The 13,009-nt window shown below is 32.8% G+C and overlaps 2 protein-coding genes across 3 annotated transcripts; one reads left to right on the top strand and one right to left on the bottom strand.

The window, feature by feature from the left end:
- The first annotated feature begins 234 nt into the window (after nucleotides 1-234).
- On the top strand, nucleotides 235-3,637 carry Dbp73D (putative ATP-dependent RNA helicase Dbp73D). Its single transcript, XM_066403483.1, has 8 exons — nucleotides 235-372; nucleotides 428-848; nucleotides 1,232-1,422; nucleotides 2,024-2,292; nucleotides 2,348-2,542; nucleotides 2,594-3,068; nucleotides 3,127-3,346; nucleotides 3,403-3,637. The coding sequence occupies exons 1-8, from the start codon at nucleotides 350-352 to the stop codon at nucleotides 3,598-3,600; spliced, it is 1,992 nt and encodes a 663-aa protein (XP_066259580.1). The 5' UTR covers nucleotides 235-349; the 3' UTR covers nucleotides 3,601-3,637.
- Nucleotides 3,638-6,257: 2,620 nt separating this feature from the next.
- LOC136417711 (uncharacterized) lies at nucleotides 6,258-7,485 on the bottom strand. 2 transcript variants are annotated; one of them, XM_066403535.1, is made up of 3 exons: nucleotides 7,295-7,485; nucleotides 7,215-7,238; nucleotides 6,258-7,157 (listed from the first exon to the last, which is right to left on the bottom strand). In XM_066403535.1, the coding sequence occupies exons 1-3, from the start codon at nucleotides 7,413-7,415 to the stop codon at nucleotides 6,328-6,330; spliced, it is 975 nt and encodes a 324-aa protein (XP_066259632.1). In that variant the 5' UTR covers nucleotides 7,416-7,485; the 3' UTR covers nucleotides 6,258-6,327. The 2 variants fall into 2 exon arrangements, with proteins under 2 accessions (XP_066259632.1, XP_066259631.1); XM_066403534.1 differs by having other exon boundaries at nucleotides 6,258-7,238.
- Between the last annotated feature and the right edge of the window lie 5,524 nt (nucleotides 7,486-13,009).

The raw sequence follows: 13,009 nt of genomic DNA, 5'->3' as shown, positions 1-13,009 counted from the left end.
TTTTTGGTTTGATCTTTAAGTCTATTTGTCCTTCTTCTTTCATTTCGTCAAAATGGAAACTCATTTTAGAAGGAAAAGTAAAAGTGAAATATAAAAGTCCACAATAATTTATAGATTTATCCAGCACCATGTTGACATCTTCTGCCATCTTTGTATCATTCAGGTTATTACACACATTCATTACGGACATGTCTTTTCCTTGTTTGTTTCTAACCTAACAAAATATGTTTTGTTTTGAACTGAACATTCGAAATTTTAAAGATATTTTCCTTTTTCCTCTGAAATTGCTAAAATACGCTACTTTTAAACTCTAATTATCTATAATTATTCAGTTTGCTTTAATAATTACATGGACCTATTCGTTATCAATAGGTAAACTTAGCATTAATTTGATTTTGTTAAAATTTGAGACGGTTTTTACTTTTAGACACGTCGGGGACGAAAGTTCCTCAGTAAATGCACCTCAAATCGAGTTTGAGGAAGAGAAACTAAATCAAACACTAAAAAGAATTGAAAAAAATCGACAAATTCGAAAGAAACAGAAGGATAAAGATCAAAAAATAAAAGATGCCATTGAAAGAACAAGGAAAGCGAGAAAGTTAAAAAGAGAATTGAATCAGAAGAAAGGAAGCGTTGTGCCTGTGCCGGCTAATGATATTGAAGAATTCTTAGATGAAAAAATAGTTTCTGATTCTCATGAGCTACCCAATGAGTTATTAAAACATGAAGGTTCAAATATTGGGGAACCTGTCAGTCCAAGTAAAAAGACAAGAAAGAGGAAAGTGGATGAAAGAGATATTAAGGGGTTTACTATATTGGGAGTTGACAATTTTGCCAAGAAAACTAAGGTAAGTTTAAGCCACAATCAAGGCCACAGTTTAAATGGATTAAACTAAGCTGAGAACTAAAGTTAGGTAAATAGCTCAGTACCTAACATGCTAATGCAGAGATGGGTCTCAATTAATGAGGCCAAAGGTCACTGATCATAAGAATAACAGCAAAGTTGAATGTTTGTCATTGCAAAATTTGAAGGACCAGTTAGATGGTTTTAAATTTGTAAGAAACTGCTTATACTCATAAGTAAATATGGGTATATATATATATATATATACTCATAAGTAAATATGGGTATATATATATATATATATATATATATGTATGTTTCTAAATATTACTGTCTTTGTTTTTTCAATTTATATTCTTTTAGATTGTTTTGTTTTTGATATTTTAGGTAAAACGGGTGTTACCAAGATGGCTAACAAATCCAACTGTGATTTCCGTAAACTTACAAAAACTAGAATCAAAAGTATCAGATATGACAATATTAGATCAAAAATTAAGGGATTTATTGCAATCAAATGGAGTACTAAACTTTTTCCCTGTGCAGAGAGAAGTCATTCCTTGGCTAATAGAAAGCAATCAGTAAGTTATTATAAAAAATGATATATGCATGAGTTGTAATGTAAGGGACAAATTTTAGCAAAAATTGAAAATTTCATGAAACCTCCAATAGTAGCCATTGATAAATTAGAATAATTATAAATATATTAAAAATAAAATGTACAATATGAGCAAGTTTTGATGTTATATACATAGAAAATATTGATAACTGTAAGAGATAGAAGAAAACAGATAGAACTCTTAATGTCTCTTTTAGAGTTATACAGAGATAAGAGTTTTCTATTTGTATTAGATTTCTTGAGATTCTTCTGGACTAATACACTGAAGTAACTGTATCCTACATTATCTGGATATCCATGTAATTTTCTTGTGTATTAGGATTTTTTTGGGGGTAGGAACTTTTATCAGATTTCTTAAGTTCAGCTACTCTACAGATTTCTTGAGAATTATTTCCATGGGCTTTTTCAAAGATCCCTCAGAATTGTTTGGATTTTCAAGTAATTTTTGTAGTTTCAATTAATCCTCAGAATTATTTAGTTTTGTAAGTAGATTTGAGCAATTTTTTCGTTGTAATACCAATTTTTTTTAAACAACTTTATTGAAATTACAATTTAAATTTTAGGCACTCCGATGTGATATTCCCCAGAGACATATGTGTCTCAGCACCAACAGGCAGTGGCAAAACTCTAGCTTTTGTTCTACCAGTTATACAGTCACTTAAAAAGTATCATGTGAAAAAAATCAGGGCCCTAGTCATTTTACCTACCCAGGACTTAGCTAGACAAGTTTTTGCAGCTTTTAAAACTTATTCTGAAGGAACAAAAATTGATGTTTGCCTTTTAACTGGGCAGACTAGTTTTGAAGTTGAGCAATCGCAACTCATATATAAGAGTGAGTTTAGGATTTCCTTATAAGAGTAATTTATTAGTTTTGTGTCATATTGCAGATGAAGCATTTGGGTACTTAACAAAAGTTGATATTTTGGTTTGTACTGCTGGTAGATTGGTTGATCATTTAAAACAAACTCAAGGACTTGATTTAAAGTCTTTGGAGTTCTTAATCATTGATGAAGCAGATAGGGTGCTTGATACTGTACAAAATGACTGGTTGTATCATTTGGAAAAACACATTTTTCCTGAGGGTATTAAATAAATTTTTGTATAGGAAAAAATAATTAGAGAAAATTTTACAGGTTCCTTCAAAGTACTAAATCAGTTTAATTTGCAAAAGCGCCGGCCTCCGCAAAAACTACTTTTCTCGGCCACTTTGTCTCAAGATCCAGAAAAGCTTCAACAATTATCATTATTTCAACCAAAACTCTTCACTTCTATAGTGGAAACTTCTGAAGAATCCTCTTCAGTCCCTTCAAATACTGATATTGCTTCAGATAAATTTATTGGAAAGTACACGACCCCTAACGAATTAACAGAGAGATACATTGAAGCCTCTGCTGACTTGAAACCTTTGGTTTTATACAAGTTTATCAAACAAGAAAAGCTGAAGAAAACGTTAGTGTTTACACATTCAGTAGAGAGTGCACATCGACTAACTATACTGCTGAAAGCAATGTTCAAAAATAAGCTTAATGTCCAGGAAATATCATCTCATTTACAGACGAAACACAGAGTAGAACTGATCAATCAGTTTTCAGAGGGTAAACTTGATATGTATGTTACTTTTTCAGAGAAAAGAAACGGTTGTAAGTTGAATTTGTGGTAATTTCAGGTTGATTTCCACTGATTCCCTGGCTAGAGGTATTGATTTACCCGGTGTCCAATGCGTGATTTCCTACTCGGCTCCCAAATATCTCAAATCCTATATTCATAGAGCGGGTAGAACTGCTCGTGCTGGCGAAAAGGGACTTGCAGTTACATTTTTACACAGTTCTCAATTACCGAAATTTAAAAGTTTGCTCAAACAGGCTAAAAAGTACAATGTAGAGGAAGTACGTTTAAATATCTGAGTTTTGTACTAATGTAAAATGGTTGGGATGGTTTGTAGATTAAGATTTCTGACGAGGATTTAGAACCTTTAGGAGAACGGTACAAGGAATCGTTGGAAAAATTAAAAGAGGCAGTTGGGAAGGAGGAGACTGTAGATTTAAAGAAGGTTAAGTCGGCAAAAAGTCTGAAACTTAAATTGAAGAAGAGGCAAAATCGTTTGAAGCAAGGCAAAGGTAGCAACATAAATTCTACATAATGATCAGATTATATGAGTTTGAAATAATAAATTGTTATTGAAGTCAGATACATAAATATTGAGAATTTTTTTACCCAGTTTGTATAAGTAACGTATATTTTGCTTTTCGACATGCATACAGTATACTTTACATACATGATATTTAATACATGAGCAAGTTAGTAGACCATTCTTAACAAAAAGTACTGAGCATGAAACAAGTGGTCAAAACAAAATAGTATAAAGTTTAAAATTTTACAAAACACTAATTATATATACTATTTAAAAGTACTCGGGCTTGTAATAACATTTTTTGATCAGCGATGATCAGCGAATCTTGTTCTTCAATATTTTAATAGTGTCGGTTTTCTTACACCATTTACAAGAGTGTAAGGCGGCGTTATACATTTTAAGTCCCAAATATTGACAATCTTTTTATCGAATGCCAAGGCGTAAGTACGTTAATTTGGGATCGCTGTGTGACGTGCTTTGTATTCGTGGAAATCGGTGCATCAGCGTCACTTACTCTTGTTGCTGTGTGCATATGCTAGCAACGAGTATAAGTATATACAAACAAGAGAATGTTAAAATGTCCAAGGCTAGGAAATAGGGAGCATAATAGTCAGGATAAGCTGCATCTATCAAACATGAAGACACGCATTTCTGGACCAATGCAATACGATTCGATGCAGATGCAGTCTCCGTATATAATGCCGTATCTCATTACCGGCTGAAACAGACCAAAGCTACCAATCTCAGAACCTTAATTTAGACCTTGTTTTTCACAGTACAGATCAGGTATGCATTAGAGCAAACCTTCCAAAAAGACATAGTCCACGATGTGAGACCAGATGAGCTTCAATCCAAGTAAACTCCAAGGAACTTAGAGTTGAACACATTCTCAATGAACTTATTGTCGACCTTAATTAAAATGCTAGAATCTATTTTGTAGACTTTGAGTGAATTTGTATATTTGTCTTAGTATAATAAAGTTTTTAAAGTTATTTTACAAATTAAGCTAACTTTGTAGGTAATTACTCAGAGTAATCATTGGCTAAATGTCATTAGAGCTGACCTTCCGCCGGAAAGAATTTCCGCCGGCCTGGCCAACGAAGGCCCAGTCGGCTATTCATCTGGACGTTGCGCGTTAACACGATGAGTAGCCGGGATGCCGACAATTGCTTCTAAGTTAGGGGTACGTCTATGAGTACCGGCCCTTAGCTCTATTATTTAAGACCCAAAAAATGTAGAAATCTCTCTCTCATCTATCACCTCTCAGTGCAACAACATCACGACCAAGAGACTGTGAGATCCTCAGCTACCTCGCGCACCCCTTTCCGACTTGTAATATCCACTCCGGGCGTGAATTATTAAGTTAGTTAAGTGCATTACTTCGTGTATTGTTCAATAGTGCAATAAATGAATTGTAAAGTACTCCCGAGTTCATTGTCCGCGAGTCACGAGATCCTGTAAAATATTCACGAGGGTGGTACTCGCGCCAATCGAGGAACGAACCCCCTAACCCGAACAATGATATCAATAACTTCAAGGTAAATGGCTTTTCAAAATAATAAAATAAGAATCATATAATTTTTAAATTTCATGAATTTTGTACATTTTATTAATTATGTACTGTAAAATCTATTAGACCCAAAAAAAACGTGTAAAAAAGCCAACCCACTTCATGGCTACTTAGGTACTACGGCTACTTAAGTAGGTGTGAAAATGAAATAAATACGATGCGACGTTGCCAATTCTCAGAAAATGTTTTTTTGATTTTCCGGAGAAATGATATTTACGACCTCTATTGTAAGGAACTTTTTTGTTCAAAATGATGTTCTTAATGACTGGTTAAATTTACGAAAGTTATTTCACTAACATCCTGTATATGCTCATATCGATTTTTGCAATTTATAAAATTCAATGTTAATATAATGTTTTCATACAATTATTAGCCGAATTAATTTATTTGAGATTTTTCAACCTGAAAATGTTCTTGCAAACTTGGGAGAAGATGTAAAATTCTAAATTTATTCGCTTAACAAAAGGTTTATGTTGTGGATTATTTTTTGTGAGGATATATATATATCATATATATATATTGGTCATTGTCATATTCTATAGATATATATATATATGTCGGAATAGCGTTTGATGCGTTTTCAATTTTGAAGGAAAGGTATCTCTTTAAAAGTCAAAGAATGAAAAGACAGACTAGTGAATTCACTACCCCACGACCGCTCTTCTGCTCGTCAATCTATTAACTGCCTGTTCTTTGTCCCTGTTGTCTTAACTTTCCCAGTTCTGGTGAGTCCTTCAGAACCGTGGGAAAAGTACCTGCTAGTCCCTATTACAAAGGAACCAATAGTTTAGTGTCACCCAAATAATTAACACACATGGCCACTTAAGCGCGCCGTGGCAATAGTGACCTCGTTCGACAGTGCTTTGTCTTCAGATGGCCCTGTCAGCCTGTCCGTCATCTTATTGTCTATCCTAATGTTACGTTTACAAATTTTAAAGACTAATAAATCTCCGACATGCATTATCCGAAAATTTGTAATCTTCGAGTTATTCACAATTCAGTAATATTTTGGTGAGACCAGACATAACCGTACAAAGGTAGATTTTTTGAGAGTTTTCTCCCAATCTTTGAAATAAAATTATTTATATTCGTTTGTCAAGATCCTAACGCAGAATTTGCACCAACAGTTTTGAAAATACTTGTAGAAATAAAAATTCTACAGCAGTTCAAACTTTTAAAATCTTCGATTTTGATGCTCCCACGAAAATGGTCAGTAGGTTGGGGACAACGGCTGCAACCCATGGACTGATGTTGGCGGCACTAAATATGGGCATTAAATTGAAAACAACCGCGTTTATACCGCAAAACTGCTGATAAATAAACACCCCCAAGATTGCGATCAAAGGTTTTCTGTAACACTTCTTGGTAAATAAATCCCAAATTGAGGATCCCATTTGATGCTCGCGCAAATGCTTCTGCAGTTCAGTAAGCTTTTCAGAAACTTGATCTTCATCTCCTCGATAAAACATCAACGATTTTCTAGCTTTGCCGAATCGTTCTTCTGCTATCAGGTACAGAGGCGTCTCGGGGAGGAACAAGATGGATAATGCTGCAGCTCCACTTGTCAGAGCCAAAGCAATGGCCAGTCCTAACCACTCAGTAACGACTCCTATAACGTTGGTGTACAGAATGCCTAGAGTTAGCATGAGGCTGAATGAAGAGCCCAGGGTGCCTCTAAGAGATTCTTCAGTGATCTCTGCGATATACATGGGAGCCACCACACAGCTACTCCCTAAGGCCACTCCGGCAAACAATCGTGCGATTAGTAACACCAACAGATTTGTAGCGCAAGCTATTAAGATGTAATTGCTCAAATATAGAAGTCCAATGAGGAGAAGAGCGATTTTTCTGCCAAAAAGATCGGCGCATTTTCCTGAGGGTATTGCAGCCAGGGTGGCTCCGAACATGAGAGTGGCTCCCACTGCTGCTTCTTCAAGAGTAGAGATCGTGAAGCTTGGTGAAGGTAGTGATTGATTGGGGATGGTGGTGTTGTTACCTAAAGGAGGTTGTAGGATGTGTTGCATTGCTGGGGAGGTCCAGGCTAGTACTGTACCTGCACAGAAGCCATTAAGTGACGCTGTAAAACGTCAAAATGGGATAAGTGTATGAAAATTCATTATTGGGAGGCCTTACCGGCAATTCCTCCAATGTACTGGTTTCTCCTTTGCTCGGGTTTTCTAATTTTTTCCTCCATCAGTACCATTCCAGGAGGCCTGCTGTGGGCGTTAACAATAATCGAAACTTTCTCACTCATTTTAAATTCAGCTCTAGTGCGATCTTTAAGAAACAAAGATGTTAATCTAAGCGAGTTCTAGCAATTTTATATTCAGAAATTTCTTATCAGCATGGTGAATGGGATTAAGTTTAGTGTTCAAATGCTGTTAGTTTTGGCTAATTATGGGGAGTTACATACACATGTTTACGTGCCTGTTAGCAATAAGATTTCGCTCTGTAAAATCATTTAATGAGATTTATAGGATTTGTAGCAAATAAATAATAAGCAAATATAATCTGTTTCTTTAATGAGAGAAGAATGGGAGCAATTTAAATAAATTTTCAGAGAGTGATATTCATCAGTATCAATAAGACCACCACAAAATTTACTTAAATCGATTCAGATTACCAAAATAAGCTTTAACGGTTGAAAACAAATAATTTAATTGTAACACGCTCTTAAGCTACCAGATAATGGAGATTTGCTTGGAATCATAAAAATAAGGCGAAATTTTGCTAATTCAGCCAATTCTATCAATTTGAGCTTCAATTTCGGAAAATATAACAATTGCGATGCAAATATGACTTAAACAGGTAGAAAAGAGTGATATTGGTCTTTATCAATGATACATATTAATTAATGACCTTAACATAAATTACTGGGATGCTCACATAATGTATGTTAATAATGAACATGACACATAAAAATCTAAATTCCAAAAAAGCTTTCGATTTCTTTTTCGATGAATTTATTTTTGAAACAAGAAATATATTTGCTGGGTTCTTCTTTAGTTTCTTATCATTCTGCTCACGTAAGTAATATCAAGGGGTTTTGTCTGAAACTACTAATAATTTTATTTGTCTTATTTGTGGGAGGGCACAAATAAAATAACGATTTATTAAATTATTCATTCTTTTTATTAAGTATTGGCTAGCAATTTTAAATCGTACGGAGATTTTGTTGTAATAAAATTAATTTCTTGGGATTTGGTGTTTTTTGAAAACTGCGATTAAAAATAAAAATACTAAATAATACATTTATCGCATAATATTTTAAACAGTGTCCATTCGCTTATTCCATCGAAATGAATAAAAATATTCGTTGTTTTTATGCAATTTTAAAGCTAACGTTTGAACGTTAAAAGGTCGTTGGTGGCTTTTTTTGTACCACTGTATGTCCTATCACTGAATGGAACAATAAAAATTTTCCATGTATTATTAAATTTTTTTTACATGTGGCGCCATCTGGGAACTTGGGTGCTAAGCACTCGCAAATGTCTTCTTTGTGTCAATTTTCTGTACATCGTGAATGGCAATAATGACATTTTTCAGTAATCGGACTGTGAGAGTTTTTCGTTTGTTTATTAATATTGAAATGTGGGAATTAACAAATTAAATTAAAAGCGTGCCTTTTAAATGAAAATGTGGAATTTAAAATTGAAAAGCAAAAAATAAAATTGGTGTCATCTTAGTCGATCGATAGAATATCTGTGGAATTAGGAACTAGGAGGTAAGAAGGAAAAGAAACCCATTGCCGAAGGAGTTTTCAATAATTCTCCATTTCCAATACCTATTCTAATACTTACAGACCATACAAACTATTAATAAATATCCCTTTTTTCTAATGCTATCAAAACTTATTTTTGGTACCGTTGTAAAGAAGTTTTTTCATAAAGATCATATTGTTTTGATTCAACTTGTACTTGTAATTTGAGGTTGTCTAGTGTGTGTTGCAAGATTGGTGAGATTCCAATACTCTTGTGTATAATTAATGATATCAAATATTACATTCTTCGTGGAATGGTACGTACTATAGCTGCCTGTCTTCTTTTTAGCACAAAAACTGCAGCCAAAAGATATGAAATTGTCGTTCCAATCAGAACGCGGCGAAAAAGATTCTATCAGCCTCGATAGTGGAGGCATTCCTGAAACTGATGTAAAAAGGTAAAAATTTGAATTTTTACAGTGCTAGACTTCCGTTAAAGTTATGCAATTGAAGAAACTTGTTATCGAATAAACAATTTATATATAAAATGAATTGAACCACTATTACAATACAGTATATCAATTTGAAAACGAACCTTTAGCGATTACAGAAAATACGTAAATATACCAAAACACGTCGATTTTATTTTCAAGGGGAATATTCTTTTAGGGTTCTTTAATAAATTGCATGCATCCACTAATGGAGTTTGAATTATACCCCACTTGAAAGGTGTTTTATTTACCTTTCCAAAAATATCTTTTTTTCTCATTGAGAGATTTTAAAAAAATCACGTCCAAAGTATAAACAAGCTTTATTATCAATTGTATTGGAAAAAAATTCTTTATTAAGATCTTAATTATTTTAAATAGCGTTTATTATTTGTTAAATAAGGATAAAGTTAATCGCTTTTAAACTTTAATATTTATAGAAACCTTTGCTTAAATTTCCTTACACGCAGCTGTAATTCTTCCAAGTACGTTCAGTTAAGGTTTAACATGAATTATTAAACAGATTTCACGTTCATTTGTTCTTTTACTTTCTTGTAGTAGAACTTTAACAGTGGATAGAACAATTATAAAATAATATAGGCCCATAAACGCATCGTTTTAAAGATACCGGTGATATATTATTTTTTAAGGGGAAAAATTAGATACATTTCTGTACGTATTGATATTTAAGTTTTTAGATGATTTAATATGTATATGTCGGAGATTTATTAGTTTTTTTAGTTCTGTAAGTGTAATATTAGAAGAGACAATAAGATGTAGGGCAGGCTGACAGCCTTCTTAAGAAGAAGCATTGTCGAGCGAGGTCATTAATACCACGACGCTCTTAAGTGGCCATGTGTGCTAATTATTTGGGTGACACTAAACTATTGGTTCCTTTGTAATAGGGACTAGCAGGTACTTTTCCCACGGTTCTGAAGGACTCACCAGAACTGGGAAAGTTAAGACAACAGGGACAAAGAACAGGCAGTTAATACATTGACGAGCAGAAGAGCGGTCGTGGGGTAGTGAATTCGCTAGTCTGTCTTTTCATTCTTTGACTTTTAAAGAGATATCTTTCCTATAAAATGGAAAACGCATCAAACGCTATTCCGACATATATAAGAATACATAATGTACAGGTACTAACGATTTTTGTGACGATACAGGAGTAATGTGTATAACATAGAATTGTAAATTTGGAATTGTTGGAGCATATGTTATGTAAAATAATTGTGTCAAGACATAAGGTATTCATAGCGGGATCAATTTGGATTAAATGGTGGATGCGAAAGAATTTTTAGGCGTGGCGCCATCTGGGAGCGTGGGTTATTAATTTGTTCTTTGTGTATACTTGTAGATTTCTTTTTTGTGTGCTTTTACAGATTTCTGTTTCGTGTGCATTTGTAGATTTCTTGTTTATAGGAATTTTCTGTTCATCATGCATAACAATAATGACATTTTTCAGTAATTATGCTGTGAGAGTTTTTCGTTTGTTCATATTAATTGAAATGTGAAAATTAACTTAAAAGTGTGCGTTTGAACGGAAAATGTGGAATTTAAACTTGAAAAGCAAAAAACAAAAGTGGTGTCATCTTAGTCGATCGATAGAATATCTGTGGAATTAGGAACTAGGAGGTAAGAAAGAAAAGAAACCCATTGCCGAAGGAGTTTTCAATAATTCTCCATTTTCAATACCTATTCTAATACTTACAGACCATACAAACTATTAATAAATATCCCTTTTTTCTAATGCAATCAAAACTTAATTTTGGTACCGTTCTAAAGAAGTTTTTTCATAAAGATCATTGTTTTGCCTCAAGTTGTACTTGTCATTGGAGGTTATCTCGTGTGAGTTGCAAGATTAGTGGGATTCCAATACTTTTGTGTTTCATTAATAATATTTTGAATATTACATTCTTCGTAGAAAGATACGTACTATAGCTGCCTGTCTCTTCTTTTCAGGACAAGAACTGCAGCCAAAGATATGAAATCGTGGTTCCACCATGAATGCAGCGAAAAAGATCGTACCATATCTAGGAAAGTGCAAGTTGCCTGCTAGTGGAAGTATTCTTGACAGCGACAGAAAAAGGTAGGAATTTAAAATTTTTATAGTGTTAGATGTGAATGAGAGTCACCATGCAATTGATGAAAATAATCCTTATCAAAGAAATAATTTATATTCAAAATTAATGGAATGAATATTACAACAGTGAGTTAATTTGAAAAGAACCACTTTTGATATTTCTGGGATGATAGAAAATGTGTTAATATACAAAAATAAATGGATTTTATTTTCAAGAGGGATGTTTTTTTGGGTTTTTTAAATTAAATTGGAAGTACTTTTTAGCAGGGGTGGAAAAAACCACTAAGATTTAAATTGGGAATTTTAAATGAGTAGTAGCAAGGTTGAGTGATACCTAATTTGAAAGGTTTTTTGGGAAAAATGATAATTGTTAAATAAGAATAAAGCGAATTGTTTTTAAAGTTTGATATTTATAGAAGCTTTTACTTGAATTTCTTTACATGTAGTTATAATTTTTCCAGGTAAGTTCACTTAAGGCTTGTCGTGAATTATTATATAGAAGTCACGTTTAATTTATTTTTTTACTTTTTTGTAGTAAGACTTTAAAAGTGAATAGAATAATTACTTTTAAGAACGTTTCATATTAATATAGGTTCATAAACCTTTTGTTTTAAAGATATCGGGTGTGGAAAATGTTAGAAGAAATTTTAATTATTTTTCTTAACTTTCTTAAAATAAATTTACCTAAGAACTATTAACGTTTTGTCGTAATTATTATTTAAGTGTTATGGATCAGGAATATGTAGTAATTTAAGATAGAAAATGAACTATATATTATTTTTAAGGAGATTCGGTAGGTATTAATATTTAATTTTTTAGATGATTTTAATATGTATATAAGATAAGAACACATAGTGCTAAGGTAATAATGATTTTTATCACGATACAAGAGTTAAGTGTATAAAATAGAATTGTAAATTTGGAATTGTTTGATGCGTACGTTATGTGAAATAATCGTGTCAAGACATTGGGTATTCATAGCAGGACCAATTAGGATTAAATGGTGGATGCGAAAGAAGAGAGATTTTTTATGTGTGGCGTCATCTGGGAACCTGGGTTGCAAGTTTCTTCTTTGTGCGATTTTACAGAATTCTTTTTGGTGTCTCTTTGCAGATTTCTTCTTCGTGTGTACTTGTAGATTTCTTGTTTGTGGTAATTTTCTGTACATCGTGCATGACAATAATGACATTTTTCAGTAATTGTATCCTGAGAGTTTTTTGTTTTTTTATTTATATTAAATGAAATGTAGAAATTAACTTAAAAGCGTGCGTTAAATGAAAATGTGGAATTTAAAATTGAAAAGCAAAATACAAAAGTGGTGTCATCTCAGTCGATCGACAGAATATCTGTAGAATTAGAAATTAGGAGGTAAGAAAGAAACAAACTCATTGTCAAAGGAGTTTTTAGTAATTCTCCACTTTCAATAACTATTGTATAATTTATAGATTAAATAAATTTCTCTTTTTTTCTAATGTAATGAAAACTTATTTTTGGTACCTTTATAAAAAAGTTTTTTCATAAAGATTATATTATTTTGACTCAACTTGTACTTATAGTTCGAGGTTATCTAGAGTGAG

Source organism: Euwallacea similis, chromosome 29 (assembly GCF_039881205.1).
Source record: "Euwallacea similis isolate ESF13 chromosome 29, ESF131.1, whole genome shotgun sequence".
Lineage (NCBI taxonomy): Eukaryota > Metazoa > Arthropoda > Insecta > Coleoptera > Curculionidae > Euwallacea > Euwallacea similis.
This window is presented reverse-complemented; position numbering and strand designations above follow the sequence as displayed.